We start from the raw sequence: 22620 nt of genomic DNA on the forward strand, positions 1-22620 counted from the left end.
TTGATTCTTCGTCTTCTTATTATTATTACTATTACTACTAATAAAAGTGCTTCCTAATGTGATTATTTATGCACTGCTACTGCTACACTGCTACAACAGTAATCTATAAGATATATTTTATATTAAAAAAAAATCAATGTACTTGTACTTAGATGAACAATTCATATAAAAAAGATTATATCAATTAAAAAAGATAAAAAATAAGCTTTTATTAAATTATGTAAACTGTGAATAGAAATTGTAACATAGGAAGATTTACATCTTTAAGATAAGAAACAGACTGAACATTACTCAGTGGAGATGATGGCAGACTTTGCTCACCTTTGTTTTTCTTGGCTTTTTGTTTTTTGTGGTGGTTGATCTCAGCATACATCAGACTGTCCTCTAAAAGAGAAGTGATATTTATTCAGCAGAAATATGATATGTAGCTATTCACTGAAGGGACAAGAGGTTGACTGAAACTGAAATGAAAATCAACTGTTGTCTTTATGTATGCTTAGCTGTCTTAGACAAAAGACATACAATGTGCTTTATATTTAAAGATATAGATAAGTTCATGTAGAGGAGACTGGGTATGGTTGTAACATGGGGAGAGTTGTAACGCCACTAATCTCATCCTATCTATCTCAGGGATGAGATAGGAGTCATATGATGATTTCAGTTTTTACCCACTTCCATCCCTGATTTCACATGGTGCTTGTCATGGTTGCAAGTGTATGCAGATTTTATTGAGAACAAACTGCTTGTGACATACAAAAGTTTTTTTGTTTTGTTTTTTGTAGCAAATTTGACCCATGCACAGCTACCAGTCTCCTTTTCTGGCCCTGGCAGCTACTGTAAAAATACTGGATACATGAGTATGATGATAGCACCATAGCTAGACTGGCCATCGGGCATACCGGGCATTTGCCCGGCGGGCCGATGGTCATTTTCCGTCTTTATGGGTTTTTTGTTGTTGGGTTTTTTTTTAAATGGTATAATCAGATGCTGGCAGATGTGTAAAAATAAGTCAGTTGTTTGGTGGTGGCTATGGTGGAGCTTCCACAGAGGCCAGCAGGTGGATGAGGGAAATGGGAGGCAGGAGGAGGAGAGACTGGAGGCGGCCACCGGTCCCATTGTCAGGTGAACTGAACTTCAGGTAAGAAGTTATGACCTGCAGTCTATCTGGGTCAGATGTAAACCAAGTTCAGGTGTAGTTTATTTTCGTTATGCTTACTTTTTACAGTCAGTTACAATAACTCGTACTGTGTACTAGCTAGCATGACGGAGTTTCGTCCCGTATTCAAAGAAAATATTACGCGTTTTGTATTGAGCTGAAAAGGAAGCGATTTGTTCCATACCTTAGCTGAAATTAAAAAGACACAAAGCTGGAGTTATTATGTGTCTTTGCTGTGCAGTTGCCTCTTCTTCTCTCATGCTCAGACCACACTCCACCACACAGACTTGCATTGTACTAACTTTTTACTAAGTGTCTGTTGTATTATGAAAGTTTGCTCTACTAAACTAATGTACACAGCTGCACATGCCAGGGTGTGTTTGAGATATGGTCAGTCACAGAGAAATAGAGACAAAAACTGTTCTTTTATTCCAATACATCACTTTTTTGAAGCACATTCTCTGGTGTCGACTGACACTTCTCCCCAGCATGTGTTACAACCCACCCTGATTGTGGAGTAGGTGATAACAAAGGAACACCATGTATTTAACATTAACACACAAGGTCTGTGGTATTCTTGCAGGGCTTTGAATGGTTGACATTTATAGGGAAAAAATGGGTAATTTGTGTAAAGGTTTGTGACCTCTAGCACAAAAATTAATTGTGTTATGGGTGCTGGAGCAAAATGTGTTACAACCATACCTGGTCTCCCCTAAAACACGCAAACTAACAAAACAAAAAAAAACCCCCAAAAAATATGGGGGAATATCTCTAAGAAACAGCTGGAAACCATTTCTAAAATCATACTTTAGATGTAATAAAAATAACATATTTTAAACAAAGTAGACTTCTTGTTTTTTGGATATGAATTTCCACATGTGCGCAAGATTCAACTCTAGTGATCAGTACTACTACATGCAACGACCAGATCACTGGATGAGACTGTTGTGACCTTACCTGCAGCTCCCATCTTTACATCGGAGTAAATGGCACTCTCCTCCGCTCTACAAAGCCTCCCTGTCACGATAATGAAATCCACAAAGGAAAAAAAAAAAATAATATATTATATATATATATATATATATATATATATATATATGTATTAGGGCTGGGTATCGTCACTGATTTCTAGAATCGATTCAATTCCGATTCACAAGGTCCCGAATCGATTCGATCCACGATTCGATTTAATTCGATTTAATTCGATTCGATTTAAATCTGGGAAATTTTGACAGTCAGAAATATTATAATTCAGATCAGTACATTTACATATTTTTGTATCAATAAAAAGGAAGCTGACACACGCAAGACTTTATCAAAGGTGTAAGCAGATGCCTTTGTGTCAAAGCAGCTGAAGATAAAACACAGAAAAACATGAAGGTGATTTTCCTGGCCTGGGATTTTATAAAAAATATTCTGCAGTACATCACAAACGAAAGAAAACCATTAATCAACATATGAACATTACCTCTGACGTTACAGCGGTTTTATTAGAGACACGGTTAAGCGTTTTGCATTTTGAATAATTTTAAAAAGTTTAAATTTGTTACTGTCATATTCCCATATATCATTGTGATGTTGTTTATTCTATTACTCTTGTTCTCTTCTGCTTGTTTTCTTTTTTTCTTTCTCAACAGGTGATCCAGGTGATCGATATATGCATTTTTTTTTTCTTTCTTTTTTTTTTTCCTGCCCATTCTGTTGGTTTTTGTTTTTTGCCCTTCTCCCCTGTCCCTCTTCTCAGCTGTTTCTCTTTCCCTCTTTCTTTCTCCCCTTCTTTCCTCCAGTCAAGTCTGTCCCGTATTCAGCAAGTGAAAATAAAATAAACAATAAAAGGTGAATCAAATGGACCATTATGGCAAGGCTGGGATGGTCAATTTGGTAAAGTAAATCCGTTGGGCATCTTTCTTTGCCTTTAGACAATAATTCTGATGGCAAAAGAGCCAAACGGGACAGGCAAAAAAAAAAAAAAAAACAGTTTAAATTTGTTCAGTATTGAACAGCAGAAATTAGGTTTTCTTTTCGGAAGAATGTAAAAGGGAAAAAACCAGCGGCTGACAGCGCTGTAAACAACAGTAGACTTGTGCGTAACAAGCAAGCGAATAATGAAGAAAGGGAAACTGTTCGAGAGAGAGACAGAGAGATGTGCATCGCGGTGGAAGCAAAACAGTAAAAGTCAGAGTGAATTCATGACGATGTTTATGTGAAGCGTTTGGATCTTCTTTTGCTGCTGGTTCGGTCAGTATTGTTTGGAGAGAGATCAAACTAACAGCTTTAGAATCGGCTCATAAAGGGCGTAAACACAAAGCGCGGACCCGCCGACAGATCAGAATCAGCGAGCTGTCGGCTTTCAGCCCCGACCTGAGAAAAGCGACATCTAACTGATTCTGATCCGCGGGTCACGCTGTGTGTTTAAGTCTATGTGCAGAATCCGTGTACCTGCTCTCATTTACTGTCTTAACTGTTTGGTGGTTCTTGAAATTTTGTGAGATGTCACCAGAGATTCTGGCATTTCGGGCAAAATAAATTTATATTAAAAAAATCGATTCGGGATTTTAATGAATCGATTTTACGTTATCCAAGCCAGAATCGATTTTAATCGATGAATCGATTATAAAAACCCACCCTAGTATGTATATATATATATATATATATATATATATATATATGCATAAGAAATACAGCAAGCTGTCCATACCTGAGGCCTTGGAAACTGCCAAGCAAAGACTCACAGCCTTGGCCAGCCGCTTGAGGAGGTACACCAGAGAGATAGAAGGCAGGAGAATAAACCAGCTGTTCTCCACAGAACCAGCAAAGGTGTACTCTCAGTGGCAAGGGAACAATAATAATAAGAGAACAGCACCACCAATGCTGGAGACGGAGCAATACTGGAAGAGCATATGGGAGAAGGACGCAACCCATAACGGCAATGCTCAGTGGCTAGTGGATCTGAGGGCAGACCACAGCGACCTCCCTGAACAGGGTCCAGTAACCATCACAGTGGCAGATATCCAAGAAAGGGTCTCCAGTATGAAGAGTTGGACAGCACCAGGGCCCGACATGGTTCACGCCTACTGGCTAAAGAAGCTGACTGCACTCCACGAGCGTCTGGCAGCACAAATGAACCAGCTGCTAGTTAACGAGAGACACCCGGAATGGCTAACCGAAGGTCGGACGGTCCTGATCCCCAAGGACCCCAAGAAGGGACCGGTCCCCTCCAACTACCGACCAATAACCTGCCTCAGTACTACATGGAAGCTCCTGTCAGGCATCATATCGGCTAAGATGAACAGGCACATGGGTCAACACATGAGCGGGACACAGAAAGGAATTGGCAAAAATACCAGAGGCGCAAAACACCAGCTACTGGTAGACAGAACAGTCAGCCGAGACTGCAAGACCAGACTGACCAACCTGTGCACTGCCTGGATTGATTACAAGAAGGCCTATGACTCAATGCCCCACAGCTGGATACTGGAATGCCTAGAATTGTACAAGATCAATGGGACCCTAAGAGCCTTCATCAGGAACTCAATGGGGATGTGGCGCACAACACTAGAGGCCAACTCCAAGCCCATAGCACAAGTCACCATCAAGTGCGGGATCTACCAAGGAGATGCTCTGTCCCCACTGCTGTTCTGCATAGGCCTGAACCCCCTCAGTGAGATCATTAACAAGACTGGCTACGGATACCGACTACGGAACGGAGCAGTTGTCAGCCACCTCCTGTACATGGATGACATCAAGCTGTATGCCAAGAGTGAACGAGACATCGATTCACTGATCCACACTACCAGGCTATACAGCAATGACATTGGAATGTCGTTCGGACTGGAGAAGTGTAGTCGGATGGTAACAAAGAGAGGGAAGGTAGTCAGAACTGAGGGGATTGAACTACCAGAAGGCAACATTGCAGACATAGAGGACAGTTACAAGTACCTGGGGATCCCGCTGGCGAATGGGAACCATGAAGAGGCCGCTAGAAAGGCTGCAACCACCAAGTACCTGCAGAGGGTCAGGCAAGTCCTGAGGAGTCAGCTGAATGGTAAGAACAAGATCCGGGCCATCAACACGTACGCCCTGCCCGTGATCAGGTACCCTGCTGGGGTAATAGGCTGGCCAAAGGAGGAGATAGAAGCCACTGACATAAAGACAAGAAAGCTCCTTACCATGCATGGAGGGTTTCACCCAAAGTCCAGCACCCTGAGGCTGTACGCTAAGCGGAAGGAAGGGGGCCGGGGACTGGTGAGTGTCAGCACCACAGTCCAGGATGAGACAACGAACATCCAAGAATACATTGGGAAGATGGCCCCAACTGACCGAGTGCTCAGTGAATACCTCAGGCAGCAGAAACCCAAGAAAGAGGAGGGAGACGAGGAACCATCATGGAAGGACAGGCCCCTGCACGGTATGTACCACCGGCAGATAGAGGAGGTGGCTGATATCCAGAAATCCTACCAGTGGCTGGACAAAGCTGGACTGAAAGACAGCACAGAGGCACTAATCATGGCAGCACAAGAACAAGCTCTGAGTACAAGATCCACAGAGGCTGGGGTCTATCACACCAGGCAAGACCCCAGGTGCAGGCTGTGTAAAGATGCCCCAGAGACAATCCAGCACATAACAGCAGGGTGCAAGATGCTAGCAGGCAAGGCATACATGGAACGCCATAACCAGGTGGCCGGCATAGTGTACAGGAACATCTGTGCCGAGTATAACCTGGAAGTCCCGAGGTCAAAATGGGAGATGCCCCCAAGGGTGGTGGAGAATGACCGAGCTAAGATCCTGTGGGACTTCCAGATACAGACGGACAAAATGGTGGTGGCTAACCAACCGGACATAGTGGTGGTAGACAAACAGAAGAAGAAGGCCATAGTGATCGATGTAGCGGTTCCGAATGACAGCAATATCAGGAAGAAGGAACACGAGAAGCTGGAGAAATACCAAGGGCTCAGAGAAGAGCTCGAGAGGATGTGGAGGGTGAAGGTAACGGTGGTCCCTGTGGTAATCGGAGCACTAGGTGCGGTGACTCCCAAGCTAGGCGAGTGGCTCCAGCAGATCCCGGGAATAACATCGGAGATCTCTGTCCAGAAGAGCGCAGTCCTGGGAACAGCTAAGATACTGCGCAGGACCCTCAAGCTCCCAGGCCTCTGGTAGAGGACCCGAGCTTGAAGGATAAACCGCCCGCAGGGGCGTGCTGGGTGTTATATATATATATATATATATATATATATATATTAGGGGTGCAACGATATTTGTATCGATATTGAACTGTTCGATACAGTGCTTTCGGTTCTGTACGCATATGTATCAAACAATACAAAATTTGTAATTTATTTTATCAACTTTCCTTCTGACGATGCTGTCTGTGTTGAGCGCTCAGTGAATCTGCGTTCGACTACTCCGCCTAGGCTGCACTGTCGAGCGCAGATCCACTGAGCGCTCAACACAGACAGCATCATCAGAAGGAAGAGCGCAGGGCAAGCTAGCGAGACAGAGGTTAAGCTCTCCTTGCAACATGGCAAATTGAACCTCCCCCACCCTCATTCAGATCTGGCGTTTTGGAATTATTTTGGTTTTCATGTGACGTATGACCCTGAAGGTAAGCGCGTCATGGACAAAAGTAAAACAGTATGTTGGATGTGCCACACAATGCTTAATTACATGGGTGGGAACTAGTGTGTTAGCGCAGTTAGCTCGTTAACGTGTTGGCCGTCTAGCCCCATGCACGGGGCGATCAGGGGTAGCTCGTTAACGGAGATTTGCCGTGTTGTGGCGTTAAGGTCATTTCAACGACATTAACCTGAAAGCACTAGTGGGAACACAACGAATATGACTGAACATTTACATCATCCTAGTGCAAAGACAAGTGGAAGCAGACAAAAACGACAAGCATGCATGCTACAAACTTTACCCGAGTCATTTAGACAGCCGTTAGCACATGATTCTCCTTATGGGGACCTGATATGTTTAATATGCTGCTGAGAATATAGCCCAGAAGAAGTGTATAGTATAGCTTTTATTTTGGAAAGAGCCATTTCTCTGTAATAAACTCTCTTTTCCAAAGATGAGTGATTCCTCAATCAGATACAGGGCTCGCAATATCGCTAGCCCGACGTCCCGGGGCTAGCGATTTTTCCAGTCGGGCTACCAAAATCTATCTCTGCCCTGCCCGTCGGGCTATCGTAGGAAGGAAAAATATATATCAATGCTTTTGCATTCTTTCGGAAATGTAGCTGGGTAATTATGTCATTGGCATCGGTGAGCCACTGTCAATATGTGGCATATTGAAATCGCGTTTGAATTTGCACTTGTTTTTTGCTTTCACTTTGCAATCGCACGAACTGTGTATAGAGAGCGACAGCACTGATTGGTGAGTGATGATAATTTGCGCACCAATTCCTCTGACATCGTCTTATCAATCTCCCGCAGCAAGCTTAAACATGTGAGAGGTTGATCGCACAGAGAATCGCTGAGCGTTATGTGAGTGCGTGTGTAAAAGCAGCAGGATATATATTTTAGTTCTGCTGAGCCAAATAAGACAGGTCAGGGTGAAGAAGTGACAGCCAAAGAAAAGCTTACCACAAAACGGAAAAGTTATGACAAATCAGACTATAAGGCAAAAAGAAAGTGCATCTTTATGGTTTCATGGACAAAATAATTTCTGTGGCTGCGATATGATGAGCTAAATAACCAGGGGTGCACATAAGTGGTCCGCAGGTGCGCATTCGCTGTCAAAATAAAAAACACGCACAAGGGTTAGGGTTAAATTTAAAAACTGTACTTTTGAGTTAAAATATATATTTATAATTTTAATAAATGACAAATTAAAAAGGCATGAACATTTTTTTTGTATCGAAAAAATATCGAACCGTGACACCAAAGTATCGAACCGAACCGTGAATTTTGTGTATCGTTGCACCCCTAATATATATATATATATATATGTGTGTGTGTGTGTGTGTGTGTGTGTGTGTGTGTGTGTGTGTGTGTATGTATGTATGTATGTATGTGTGTGTGTGTGTGTATGTATATATGTGTATATATATATGTATATATGTATGTATTAGGGGTGCAACGATACACAAAATTCACGGTTCGGTTCGATACTTTGGTGTCACGGTTTGATATCTTTTCGATACAAAAAAAATGTTCATGCCTTTTTAATTTGTCATTTATTAAAATTATAAATATATATTTTAACTCAAAAGTACAGTTTTTAAATTTTATGTTGCTGAAACAAAAAAGTAATAAAACAAATAAATATATCTCAGGGCTCGCAAAATTTCAAAATCCCTGGTAGCCCTTCGGGCAGGGACTCTTCAGTTTTTGGTAGCCCAAAATAAATTTAAGTAGCCCGAATAAAAAAGAGAGCAATTTTTTAATTGGTGTTAGGTTTCCTGCTTTGTTTCCTTTACAATATTATACATTAAAGTATAATATTGTATAATTATATAATATTAACTTCTTATCTTGTGCGCGTTTTTTATTTTGACAGCGAATGCGCACCTGCGGACCACTTATGTGCACCCCTGGTTATATAGCTTGTCATATTGCAGCCACAGAAATTCTTTTGTCCATTAAGCCATAAAGATGCACTTTCTTTTTGCCTTATAGTCTGATTTGTCATAACTTTTCCGTTTTGTGGTAAGCTTTTCTTTGGGTGTCACTTCTTCACCCTGACCTGTCTTATTTGGCTCAGCAGAACTAAAATATATATCCTGCTGCTTTTACACACGCACTCACATAACGCTCAGCGATTCTCTGTGCGATCAACCTCTCACATGTTTAAGCTTGCTGCGGGAGATTGATAAGACGATGTCAGAGGAATTGGTGCGCAAATTATCGTCACTCACCAATCAGTGCTGACGCTCTCTATACACAGTTCGCCCGATTGCAAAGTGAAAGCAAAAAACAAGCGCAAATTCAAACGCGATTTCAATATGTCACATATTGACGGTGGCTCACTGATGCCAATGACATAATTACCCAGCTACATTTCCGAAAGAATGCAAAAGCATTGATATATATTTTTCCTTCCTACGATAGCCCGACGGGCAGGGCAGAGGTAGATTTTGGTAGCCCGACTGGAAAAATCGCTAGCCCCGGGACGTCGGGCTAGCGATATTGCGAGTCCTGTATCTGATTGAGGAATCACTCATCTTTGGAAAAGAGAGTTTATTACAGAGAAATGGCTCTTTCCAAAATAAAAGCTATACTATATGCTTCTTCTGGGCTATATTCAACATATTAGGTCCCCATAAGGAGAATTATGTGCTAACGGCTGTCTAAATGACTCGGGTAAAGTTTGTAGTATGCCTGCTTGTTGTTTTTGTCTGCTTCCACTTGTCTTTTGCCTGGGGCTGGACGGCCAACACGTTAACGAGCTAACTGCGCTAACACACTACTTCCCACCCATGTAATTGAGCATTGCGTGGCACATCCAACATACTGTTTTACTTTAGTCCATGACGCGCTTACCTTCAGGGTCATACGTCACATGAAGACCAAAATAGTTCCAAACGCCACATCTGAATGAGGGTGGGGGAGGTTCAATTTGCCATGTTGCAAGGAGAGCTTAACTTCTGTCTCGCTAGCTTGCCCTGCGCTCAGTGAATCTGCGTTCGACTACTCCGCCTAGGCTGCACTGTCGAGCGCAGATCCACTGAGCACTCAACACAGACAGCATCGTCAGAAGGAAAGTTGATAAAATAAATAAAAAATTTTGTATTGTTCGATACATATGCGTACCGAACCGAAAGCACTGTATCGAACGGTTCAATATCGATACGAGTATCGTTGCACCCCTAGTATGTATATATATATATATATATATATATATATATATATACATATAAAAACACCCAGCACGCCCCTGCGGGCGGTTTATCCTTCAAGCTCGGGTCCTCTACCAGAGGCCTGGGAGCTTGAGGGTCCTGCGCAGTATCTTAGCTGTTCCCAGGACTGCGCTCTTCTGGACAGAGATCTCCGATGTTATTCCCGGGATCTGCTGGAGCCACTCGCCTAGCTTGGGAGTCACCGCACCTAGTGCTCCGATTACCACAGGGACCACCGTTACCTTCACCCTCCACATCCTCTCGAGCTCTTCTCTGAGCCCTTGGTATTTCTCCAGCTTCTTGTGTTCCTTCTTCCTGATATTGCTGTCATTCGGAACCGCTACATCGATCACTATGGCCTTCTTCTTCTGTTTGTCTACCACCACTATGTCCGGTTGGTTAGCCACCACCATTTTGTCCGTCTGTATCTGGAAGTCCCACAGGATCTTAGCTCGGTCATTCTCCACCACCCTTGGGGGCATCTCCCATTTTGACCTCGGGACTTCCAGGTTATACTTGGCACAGATGTTCCTGTACACTATGCCGGCCACCTGGTTATGGCGTTCCACGTATGCCTTGCCTGCTAGCATCTTGCACCCTGCTGTTATGTGCTGGATTGTCTCTGGGGCATCTTTACACAGCCTGCACCTGGGGTCTTGCCTGGTGTGATAGACCCCAGCCTCTATGGATCTTGTACTCAGAGCTTGTTCTTGTGCTGCCATGATTAGTGCCTCTGTGCTGTCTTTCAGTCCAGCTTTGTCCAGCCACTGGTAGGATTTCTGGATATCAGCCACCTCCTCTATCTGCCGGTGGTACATACCGTGCAGGGGCCTGTCCTTCCATGATGGTTCCTCGTCTCCCTCCTCTTTCTTGGGTTTCTGCTGCCTGAGGTATTCACTGAGCACTCGGTCAGTTGGGGCCATCTTCCCAATGTATTCTTGGATGTTCGTTGTCTCATCCTGGACTGTGGTGCTGACACTCACCAGTCCCCGGCCCCCTTCCTTCCGCTTAGCGTACAGCCTCAGGGTGCTGGACTTGGGGTGAAACCCTCCATGCATGGTAAGGAGCTTTCTTGTCTTTATGTCAGTGGCTTCTATCTCCTCCTTTGGCCAGCCTATTACCCCAGCAGGGTACCTGATCACGGGCAGGGCGTACGTGTTGATGGCCCGGATCTTGTTCTTACCATTCAGCTGACTCCTCAGGACTTGCCTGACCCTCTGCAGGTACTTGGTGGTTGCAGCCTTTCTAGCGGCCTCTTCATGGTTCCCATTCGCCTGCGGGATCCCCAGGTACTTGTAACTGTCCTCTATGTCTGCAATGTTGCCTTCTGGTAGTTCAATCCCCTCAGTTCTGACTACCTTCCCTCTCTTTGTTACCATCCGACTACACTTCTCCAGTCCGAACAACATTCCAATGTCATTGCTGTATAGCCTGGTAGTGTGGATCAGTGAATCGATGTCTCGTTCACTCTTGGCATACAGCTTGATGTCATCCATGTACAGGAGGTGGCTGACAACTGCTCCGTTCCGTAGTCGGTATCCGTAGCCAGTCTTGTTAATGATCTCACTGAGGGGGTTCAGGCCTATGCAGAACAGCAGTGGGGACAGAGCATCCCCTTGGTAGATCCCGCACTTGATGGTGACTTGTGCTATGGGCTTGGAGTTGGCCTCTAGTGTTGTGCGCCACATCCCCATTGAGTTCTTGATGAAGGCTCTTAGGGTCCCATTGATCTTGTACAATTCTAGGCATTCCAGTATCCAGCTGTGGGGCATTGAGTCATAGGCCTTCTTGTAATCAATCCAGGCAGTGCACAGGTTGGTCAGTCTGGTCTTGCAGTCTCGGCTGACTGTTCTGTCTACCAGTAGCTGGTGTTTTGCGCCTCTGGTATTTTTGCCAATTCCTTTCTGTGTCCCGCTCATGTATTGACCCATGTGCCTGTTCATCTTAGCCGATATGATGCCTGACAGGAGCTTCCATGTAGTACTGAGGCAGGTTATTGGTCGGTAGTTGGAGGGGACCGGTCCCTTCTTGGGGTCCTTGGGGATCAGGACCGTCCGACCTTCGGTTAGCCATTCCGGGTGTCTCTCGTTAACTAGCAGCTGGTTCATTTGTGCTGCCAGACGCTCGTGGAGTGCAGTCAGCTTCTTTAGCCAGTAGGCGTGAACCATGTCGGGCCCTGGTGCTGTCCAACTCTTCATACTGGAGACCCTTTCTTGGATATCTGCCACTGTGATGGTTACTGGACCCTGTTCAGGGAGGTCGCTGTGGTCTGCCCTCAGATCCACTAGCCACTGAGCATTGCCGTTATGGGTTGCATCCTTCTCCCATATGCTCTTCCAGTATTGCTCCGTCTCCAGCCTTGGTGGTGCTGTTCTCTTATTGTTCCCTTGCCACTGAGAGTACACCTTTGCTGGTTCTGTGGAGAACAGCTGGTTTATTCTCCTGCCTTCTATCTCTCTGGTGTACCTCCTCAAGCGGCTGGCCAAGGCTGTGAGTCTTTGCTTGGCAGTTTCCAAGGCCTCAGGTATGGACAGCTTGCTGTATTTCTTATGCACCTTCTTTGTCGCACCTTTCTGCAACTCCGTTAGTTGGCTAACCTCCCTCCGTGCTACTTTGATCTTGCCCTCTAGCCTCCTTCTCCATGGAGGGTACTGCCCCTTGTGGCTGTTCAACTTGTAGCCAAGCGTCTCACTGATCACTGCTGCCGTATTGTAGATCAGCTTGTTAGTGTCGGTAATCGTGGTTGTAGGTATTGTCCGTAGTGCTGCATTAACATCATCTAGCAGACCTTCTGAGGGTACTTCACGTAATCTTGGACAGTATCTTATATATATACATATATATACATATATATATATATATATATATATATATACATATATATATATATATATATATATATATATATATACACACACACACACACACACACACACACACATACATATATACACTCAACAAAAATATAAACGCAACACCTTTGTTACTGCTCCCATTCCCCATGGGATGGACGTAGAGACCTAAAATTCATTCCAGATACACAATATAACCATCCCTCCCAAACAGTGGTCACAAATCAGTCCAAATGTGTGGTAGTGGGCACATCTGCCATATTGAGATAATCCATCCCACCTCACAGGTGTGCCACATCAGGATGCTGATCTGACATCATGAGTAGTGCACAGGTGTACCTCAGACTGCCCACAACAAAAGGCCACCCTGGAATGTGCAGTTTTTTGCGCTATTGGGGGTCTGGGGACCCAGAACCGGTCAGTATCTGGTGTGACCACCATTTGCCTCATGCAGTGCAACACATCGTCGCATGGAGTCTATCAGATTGTCAATTGTGGCCTGTGGAATGTTGGTCCACTCCACTTCAATGGCTGTGCGAGGTTGTTGGATATTCATGGGAACTGGTACACGCTGTCGTATACGCCGGTCAAGCACATCCCGAACATGCTCAATGGGTGACATGTCCGGTGAGTATGCTGGCCATGCAAGAACTGGGACATTCTCATCTGCCATCTGCCCTGAACAATGTGAACCCTGATTCATCCGTGAAGCGCACACCTCTCCAACGTGCCAGACGCCATCGAATGTGAGCATTTGCCCACACAAGTCTGTTACGGCGACGAGCTGGAGTCAGGTCAAGACCCGATGAGGACGACGGGCATGCAGTTGAGCGTCCCTGAGACGGTTTCTGACAGTTTTTGCAGAAATTGTTTGGTTGTGCAAACCAATTGTTCCAGCAGCTGTCTGGGTGGCTGGTCTCAGACGATCTTGGAGGTGAACCTGCTGGATGTGGAGGTCCTGGGCTGGTGTGGTTACACGAGGTCTGCGGTTGTGAGGCCGGTTGGATGTGCTGCCATATTCTCTGAAACGCCTGTGGAGACGGCTTATGGTTGAGAAATGAACATTCAATGCACGGGCGACAGATCTGGTTGACATTCCTGCTGTCAGCATGCCAGTTGCACGCTCCCTCATTGCTTGTGGCATCTGTGGCATTTTGCTGTGAGACAAAACTGCACATTCCAGGGTGGCCTTTTGTTGTGGGCAGTCTGAGGTACACCTGTGCACTACTCATGATGTCAGATCAGCATCCTGATGTGGCACACCTGTGAGGTGGGATGGATTATCTCAATATGGCAGATGTGCCCACTACCACACATTTGGACTGATTTGTGACCACTGTTTGGGAGAGATGGTTATATTGTGTATCTGGAATGAATTTTAGGTCTCTACGTCCATCCCATGGGGAATGGGAGCGGTAACAAAGGTGTTGCGTTTATATTTTTGTTGAGTGTATATACACACATATATATATACACACACAGGGTGGGCCATTTATATGGATACACTGTAATAAAACGGGAATGGTTGGTGATATTAAAGTCCTGTTTGTGGCACATTATTATATGTGAGGGGGCAAGATGGGTGGTGACCATGGTGGCCATTTAGAAGTCGGCCATCTTGGATGCAACTTTTGTTTTTTCAATAGGAAGAGGGCCATGTGACACATCAAACTTATTGGTAATGTAACAAGAAAAACAATGGTGTGCGTGGTTTCAACGTAACTTTATTCTTTCATGAGTTATTTACAAGTTTCTCTTTGTTCACAGCCATTGACATGTCGAGGAGGTTAACACGTGAGGAGCGGATCGAAATTGTGTTGATATCTGGTGAACGCAGTAACCGGGTCATTGCAGCAGATTTCAATGCGACACCCTACGAGACCACCCATCTCCCATGCTACAGTTAGCAAACTGCTTGCTCAGTTTTGTGAAACTGGTTCAGTTTTGGATTTGCCAAAATGTGGACGCAAGAAAACTGTCACTAATGAAGGAACATCAGTGGCTGTCCTAGCTTCATTCAGCAAGAGCCCACAGCGTAGCACTCGCCGCATGTCACTGGAGAGTGGCATTAGTCGAACATCCCTTCGGCGGATATTAGCTACTCACAAATGCCACCCTTACAAACTCCAGCTAACCTCAGTTCACGCAGAAGATTTTGTTCAGTGATGAGGCAAACTTTTATGTGAATGGTGAAGTTAACAAACAAAACCACCGCTATTGGTCTGACACTAACCCACATTGGATGGATCCCTCCAAGACTGTTGGAACAACAAAAGTGATGGTTTGGTGTGGTATATGGGGTACAACGATAGTGGGTCCATTCTTCATCAGTGGAAACCTCAAGGCCACTGGATATTTGAAATTGCTACATGATGATGTGTGTCCCTCTTTATGCACTGAAGCTGGCACGTTCCCTGAGTTTCTCCAGCAAGATCGTGCACCACCAAATTATGGGTGCCAGGTCCGAGCATTCCTAGATTAACAGTTTCCTGGAAAGTGGATTGGTCGTCGTGGGCCAGTTGAATGGCCCCCAAGGTCTCCCGATCTGACCCCCTTAGACTTTTATCTTTGGGGTCATCTGAAGGCAATTGACTATGGTGTGAAGATATAAGATGTGCAGCACCTGAAACTACAGATACTGGGCATTTCTCCTGCGGTGTTGCTATTAGTGTGTGACGAGTGGGAGAAGAGGGTTGCATTGACAATCCAACACAATGGGCAGCACATTGAACACATTTTAAAAGTGGTCAGAAACTTGTAAATAACTCATGACAGAATAAAGTTACGTTGAAACCAAGCACACCATTGTTTTTCTTGTGACATTACCAATAAGTCTGATGTGTCACATGGCCCTCTTCCTATTGAAAAAACAAAAGTTGTATCCAAGATGGCCGACTTCTAAATGGCCACCATGGTCACCACCCATCTTGAGGAGTTTGCCCCCTCACATATACTAATGTGCCACAAACAGGACTTTAATATCACCAACCATTCCCGTTTTATTACGGTGTATCCATATAAATGGCCCACCCTGTATATACACATTCAAGTACAAACACTGAATGAGACTTGTGACTGTACCTGCAGCTCCCGTCTTCACATTAGCATAAACAGCACTCTGCTCTGGTTTATGATGCTTCCCTATTAAGATGATCGAATCCACAAAAGAAAAATAATTAATACGTTTTTAAACATTTCAAAAACATTTTTTCTACATTCTATATGTTTTGTGTACTCACACTTATTTCCAAAGTTTTCCAGTTCAATATTAGAGTAAATGACATCTCGGGGTTTATCTGCACCTAAAATGTCATATTTTTGTTACACAATTGTAAACCAATGACAACGTACCAGTTACCTTAAATTCTTTTGTGCATGTAGTCAGTTGGTTATTTAGATGTTTGTCCAACTGAATTTTGATAAATGTTCTTCAAAAAACTGCTGAGGACAAACTGAACCTACGTCATGTAAAGGTTAATGGAGATCGGGAAAGACCAGATGTGGGGAAGACAAGTGTCCTAGGGTCAGCTGTGGGGACAGTAGGGAGACCTCCACCCGTTGCTCCACCACCACAAGATGTTCCATGATTAATGGAGCAAAACATCAATGAAGGGTGGCTCCCAGCTGATGACCCTTCAGCTACCATGATGTAACCGTTGGAGGTGCAACAGGTAACAATGTGTAGCAGGTAACTTCCTGCCCGTGCTTCCTTCAAGGTCCCTGAATGGTTGACCCGGGTTTTGATGTTTTGGTTTCTCTGGTTGACCCGGGTTTTGATGTTTTGGTTTCTCTGGTTGACCCGGGTTTTGATGTTTTGGTTTCTCTGGTTTTCTAGTTTTTGATCATTCTTAGTTTCATAGTTCTGTATTTTGTATTGTTGACATTCTCGTTTTCTCGTATGATGTTATGTTTACATTATAGTTATCTGTCTATTTGGTTAATGAGAGGTTGTTTATCCCCTTGTGTTCTCACTCTATTCTTTCTCTTTGGTTTTCATGTTTTGTCTACTGTCTGCGTCAAGCTCGTGTGTCTTACTCCAGGTCTCAGTGTCAGTCATTTCCTGTTTTATTTTGGTCTCTGTTCTCGTCTGTATCGTGTGTCTAGTTTTACACCCCCCATAGTCATTCTGTTAACCTCTTTTCCATTAGTAACTACTCAGGTCAGGTCACCATGGTTTTCAGGGTTTTCCATCAGGTCATAGTTCCTGTTACCAGATACTTTTTCAGTATTTACTCAGCCGGAGTTCCAAGCAATCCGAGGCGATCCCAAAATATGACGTCATCAGCCTGCATCCCACTGATTGGCTGGTCAGTGGCATCACTTGATGACTTATGAGAGTATTATGTTGATGAAAATAAAAAGAGCCATTTTTGAAACCCAACAATGAGGAAAACAGCTGCAAAAGCAACATCATGGTCCCAGAGTCTGATGAAAATTCGCAGACTGAGCAGCAGGTTTATCATCGCCTCAACGTCCACCTTCATTGTAGTGTGTGTGACGCATACTAATTACGTCATAGGATGCTCAGCCACGTTGCTATTAGGACGACCACACACATTAGGTGGTACTTGATTAGGGATGGGTACCGGTGTCCGGTGCCATGATGGCACCGGTTCTGACATAAACGGTAGTAACCAGACCGAAAAGCAGCGCACATTTCGGTGCTTTATTTCGGTGCTTTTTTTTTCCTGAGCTGTGATACACTTCTAGCCAATCATTTTACCTTTCCGAGGATAGTAGGCGGGCCCAGGTACGTACGTTCTTTTAGAGCAGAGCTACAGATTAAAAATGTCCAAGGCGAAGCGGTCAAAAGTCTGGCTGTACTTCACAGCAAAATATGCAAACTCAGCAGCCTGCAACAAGTGCTTTAAGGTGATACTGTCAAAGGAGGTAACACCTCAAATCCGATGAAACACCTGGCGACGCATAGCGTTTTTTTTAAAAGCCTAGAAATGCGCCGTATTTGATAGCTTGCTGCGAGACCTCACACCGGGCACACCTACTGGGGGTGGGTTGCCTGTTATGCAACATCCCCCAAAAACACGAAGAGGAGAGTCCTGGCCCCTAGCCCTGCCAGTGTAGCAGAAATGATGAGGATGATGATGCAGCAGCAGCCGTTCTTCTCTGCGTGAGTAGCTTAATGTTGTTCGTGTGTAATTTACGTTGAGTAGGCTAACCACGTTATTACATTAATGCATGTAAGGTGAACTAGCAAACATCATCATAGCTACATGCGGCTGTCTTCTTGTTTGATGGCAGATACTCCCTTCACCCTGGCCAAAAAGGCTAAAATGACCAAAGAAAAAGTGGAAAACAGTTAAACACGAGAGGTTTAGGACAAAGTTTGTGTTTTTTCCATCGTTTAAGCACTGCTTCCAGCCAAGAGTGATACCATATATGCCCCATAGCTGCAGAAAAGGCTAACATTGTTATCTTTTTACAAAAAACAGCTGAACATGAGAGGTTTTTGGACCAATTTTGTGTTCTCCATTCTTTAAGCACCGGTTTGAGCACCGTTTGAGCACCGGCACCGTTTCAAAAGTACCGGTTTGATACCCACGATACCCATCCCTATACTTGATTGTAATAGAAAACCAATCAATACGATTTGAATAGTTGTGAGTTGATCCGAGTAGGTACTAATGGAAAAGGGGCATTAGTTATCACTGTGTTCCCACCTGTTTCCCATCATCTCATTATCCTGTGTTTTATAGACTGCCTCAATCTTCCTTTACTGTCACATCCTTCATCATAGTTTGTTTTAATAAGATTTGTAGAAATTTGGTTTCTTAGTTTTTGTTTTTGTTTTATTTGGATAACTATCTAAGTTCTGTGATAAAGTTGTGTTTTAGTTTAGTAACTGTGACAAATACTCAATGAAATGTCAATGTCAATACTACTACTACTAATACTATGACTACTACTACTAATAATAATAATAATTATAATAATAAAAACAGAAAAGAGGCTCTTACACTTGGACTGCCTGCAGCGATACAACAAGAGCAGGAGAATAATAATGAGAGAGACTCCACAAACCAGTCCAACCATCAACCACACAGGAGATGAAGAGCTGTCAGCTCCTGACATAGTCACGTAACAAAAAACAGAAATTAATTAATAAATTATAATCTTATGAATAAATACATTTATAAAATAGAGCCAAGTGACTTTAAGAATTAAATCAGACAATCTAATGTTCCTTCTCAGTCATTGGTTTATAAAACTCAAATGTTTTGATCCTGCTCACCTTTAACTGACATCCAGCTCTGTGCTGACTCTCTTCCTGAGTACTGACACTTGTAGAAACCTTCATCAGACTTTGACACTGCAGAGATCTTCAGCTCCCCTCGGGGATCATTTTGAATACGTTTGTCATTGTGATAGAAAAACACATTGGAAAGTATTTTTTGTGTTCTCAAACTGCAGCTCAGACTAACTGAAGCTCCCTCAGTCACAGGATGAACAGGACTCACCAGGATAGGACCATTACCATCATCTGTGACACAATCACACACAATTGTTTCAGTCACATCAGCTGCTGCACACTTTTAGAAAAAGCTGACAAACAATAATAAGAACAGATTGTACAGATGTTTTTCATCATAAAGATCTGATCTTGTGTATTTAAAAACTGCTGTATGTGTTTTATTTTTCCCACATGAAATGACTTCACATACAGCAAAGGTGGGACAAAAGTTCATGTGACGTCTAAATCATTAACAACCAAGAAGTAAATGTATAATAACATACTCTGTACAGTGATGTTGACTGCACTGCTGAACTCTCCTGATCCAGACTCACACCAGTACACTGCAGTATCTGACTTTGATGTGTGGATGTTACATGTGGATCCAGTCATTCTCCTACAGTCAGAGAGTCGGCCGTCCTCAGAGAACTTCCTCACTCTCCACTCAGTGAAGTTTCCCTCACAGGTCAGTGAGACAGAGTCAGAGGTAAAGTGTTGCACTCTGTCAGGACTCACTGTGAGAGACGCTGCTGAATGAACATCTGGAAACAACATGCAGTGAAGACACAAAGCTCACAGATGTTAGGATTTTTTTTTTTTTTTTTTTTTTAATGGCAACGATTACCTATCTCCTTATCTGTCAGGGTTTTCCTCATCTTTGTCAGAGCCGTTAACTAGTTAGCATTCTCTCTTGATCTTTTCTTTTTAAAATTTTGTATTTTTGGCTGTTTTATCTGTACATGCACTTTTATCTAAGTGAAAATAATTTCAATTAATAAACACAAAGCTTCTTACTTTTTTTTGATAGTGACAGTGTAGAGAGACAGGAAAGCAGGGAGAGTGAAGGGGGAAGACAAGCAGCAAAGGGACACAGGTCGGACTGCTGCCTAGCCATACGGCATATAGGGTCGCCTACTTATTTCACTGAGCTAAACATTAAACAAGTTTTAAATAAAGACTTTAATCACAATCAGAAATGAAAAGATTCAATTCTCCTTTGGAGGTAAACAACAGCTGCACTGGTTACAATAGAATCAAGCTGACCTGCAGACCAGACAAACTTTGGTCGACTGTGATCAGTGTGATACTCTGGGTCTCCTCTTCCAGCTCTGCACACATATCCTGCTGTATGTGTCTGTCCATGAATGATGTAGGAGTCCTGTGCAGTCCCACTGCCATCAGGTAGCAGCTCATAACTGGAGGATTTCTCTGATAGATTTCGAACAGCTTTATACCAGTAGAAGCTCCATCCTGCAGACGGATGTTTAACCTCACAGTTCAGAGTTACTGAGGCTCCAGGACTCAGCCATGATGGAGACACAGTGAGGACAGGACGGGGTTCATCTGATCAACAAAGATTTTCTCTAAATGTTTCGTCTCTTAACTCTGAATTCAATGTCACTAAAATGTTGACTCACAAATATTTATGATGAACTTTAAGAGTGAGACTATCTAAACATGTCAAATATCTCAACATGTACTAATAAAAACACATTTTTACAAACTGTTTCTATTTCCAGGTTAAATGAACTATGACTCTACTTACTGTCAGAAACTGTCAGTGTGACTGAATCACTCCACTCTGTTGTTTTATGCTGTGAACTTTTCATTCTGCCCTTACAGCGATAGTTTCCACTGTTGGATGATGAAGCAGATCTAATCCTGTATTCATTTTGATTTGGAGCTTTTATCCTGCTGTTTGTTTCCCACTCATAATCCCACTCAGTGTCTCCTCCATGGATCTCACATCTGACAGTGATCGTCTCTCCTCTGTATATCTCAGACCAGTTTGGATACAGAGTCACAACAGGTCTGATTGGGACTGTATTCAGGAAATGAACAAGTGAATGAGAAAAGGGGTCAATTTCCATCAGATACTTTTCATCAGGTAGTGATTTGGGGTTCATTAACTTTGAACTCACCAGTTTTCCCAATCCTGACTGACTGGCTGTCCTTTGTGTAGTAAACTGGGTTTCCTCTTCCTCCTCTGCACCTGTAGAGTCCTTCCTGCGAGACACTGATTTGTCCATTTGAGTGGAAAACTGCATCTTGTGTGGTCAGGGCTTCAGAGGATTTCTCATCTCTGTACCAGTAGTATTTCCATCCAGATGATGATGATGATGGGTTCACAGAGCAGGTCAGGGTCACACTGCCCCCTACTGGAACAGCTGTGTTATCAGCTCTCAGTTTGGCCTTTGGTTTATCTGCAGTTCAGTTTAGAAAAAGAACAAAAGTCAATGACTGAATCAAACCAGTTGAAATAACTTGGTGGAAATATGTCAATAATAAATATCACATAACTTTAATGGTGAAGCTGCAACAAACTGTACAACTATCACACAAACACAACACTAATCTTTCATATTTAATTTGCTGCATTTCTAAGTTAAAAACACACATGAGGAACAATCAGTGGATTTAATGTTTCTTAGTGGATGTGGTGGAGCAGCTGAGACAGATTCAGCATTTGTTCTGCATTTCATCTTTCATGTATTAGAGCTGCACAGCAGAGAAGTTACTCTCATATGTTTTGTTCTCTTCACTGTGAATAAAAAGCTGCTGTTCAGGTTTTTGTTGTTGGAATAAAAACTAAACATTTTACTGACCAACATGAAAGACAGTTATAAAGCTGTAAGAAAGAAGAAGTGCTTTTTCCTTATTTAGATACTCTGGATGAAAGATCTTACATGACACAGTCAGTGTGATGATATCACTCCACTCTGAGAAGAAATAGTCCCTTCTGCCCCGGCAGCTGTATCCTCCACTGTCAGACTCAGTAGCTCTGATGATTCTGTATTCATTGGATGTTGGAGGTGTGTTTAACTTGGCTGCTCTCCATTCATACGTCCACTGAGCTCCTTCACCTCCCTGAATCTCACATCTGACAGTGACTGTCTCACCGCTGTATATCTGAGTCCAGGATGGATGCAGGGTCACAGTGGGCTTACTGGGAACTGTTCACAGAAAAATATCCAGTTAGAGACAAATAGAAACATAAAGATAAAAAAATAAGACGGAATAAATTCTTCTATTTGTCAGGAGTTGTCTCTCATGTCAGGGTTAATAAACTCACAGTTGTTGAATGAAATTGTTAGCACAGAACACAAAATAACATCTCTCAGTTTGGCAGCAATAAAATTATTAATCTCACGAGTTTCTGTAACTGTGACGTCACTGCTGTCCTCTGTGTAGTAAACTGGATCTCCTCTCCCTCCTCTGCAGTGGTACAGACCTCCTTGTGAGACACTAATAACTCTGTTTGCTTCATTTCCTCTCATGAGCTGAGCTTTAGAAGAGACTGAATCA

The 22620-nt window shown here is 43.4% G+C and overlaps 1 protein-coding gene across 1 annotated transcript; it reads right to left on the minus strand.

Moving 5' to 3' along the window:
• Window positions 1–1341: 1341 nt before the first annotated feature.
• On the minus strand, window positions 1342–21362 carry LOC143414044 (uncharacterized). Its single transcript, XM_076877679.1, has 9 exons — window positions 21260–21362; window positions 20359–20658; window positions 19599–19856; window positions 19096–19344; window positions 18821–18928; window positions 16085–16147; window positions 15927–15986; window positions 11650–12694; window positions 1342–1345 (listed from the first exon to the last, which is right to left on the minus strand). The coding sequence occupies exons 1-9, from the start codon at window positions 21360–21362 to the stop codon at window positions 1342–1344; spliced, it is 2190 nt and encodes a 729-aa protein (XP_076733794.1).
• Between the last annotated feature and the right edge of the window lie 1258 nt (window positions 21363–22620).

Source organism: Maylandia zebra, linkage group LG3, assembly GCF_041146795.1.
Source record: "Maylandia zebra isolate NMK-2024a linkage group LG3, Mzebra_GT3a, whole genome shotgun sequence".
NCBI lineage: Eukaryota > Metazoa > Chordata > Actinopteri > Cichliformes > Cichlidae > Maylandia > Maylandia zebra.

Coding starts and splice junctions, on each gene's coding strand:
- LOC143414044 (XM_076877679.1), bottom strand. CDS start 21,362: ATGCAGTTTTCCACTCAAATGGACAAATCAGTGTCTCGCAGGAAGGAC. Junction 18,929..19,095: donor GAGCTGGATGTCAGTTAAAG/GTGAGCAGGATC, acceptor TGACTATGTCAG/GAGCTGACAGCTCTTCATCT. Junction 15,987..16,084: donor GGAAAACTTTGGAAATAAGT/GTGAGTACACAA, acceptor TCATCTTAATAG/GGAAGCATCATAAACCAGAG.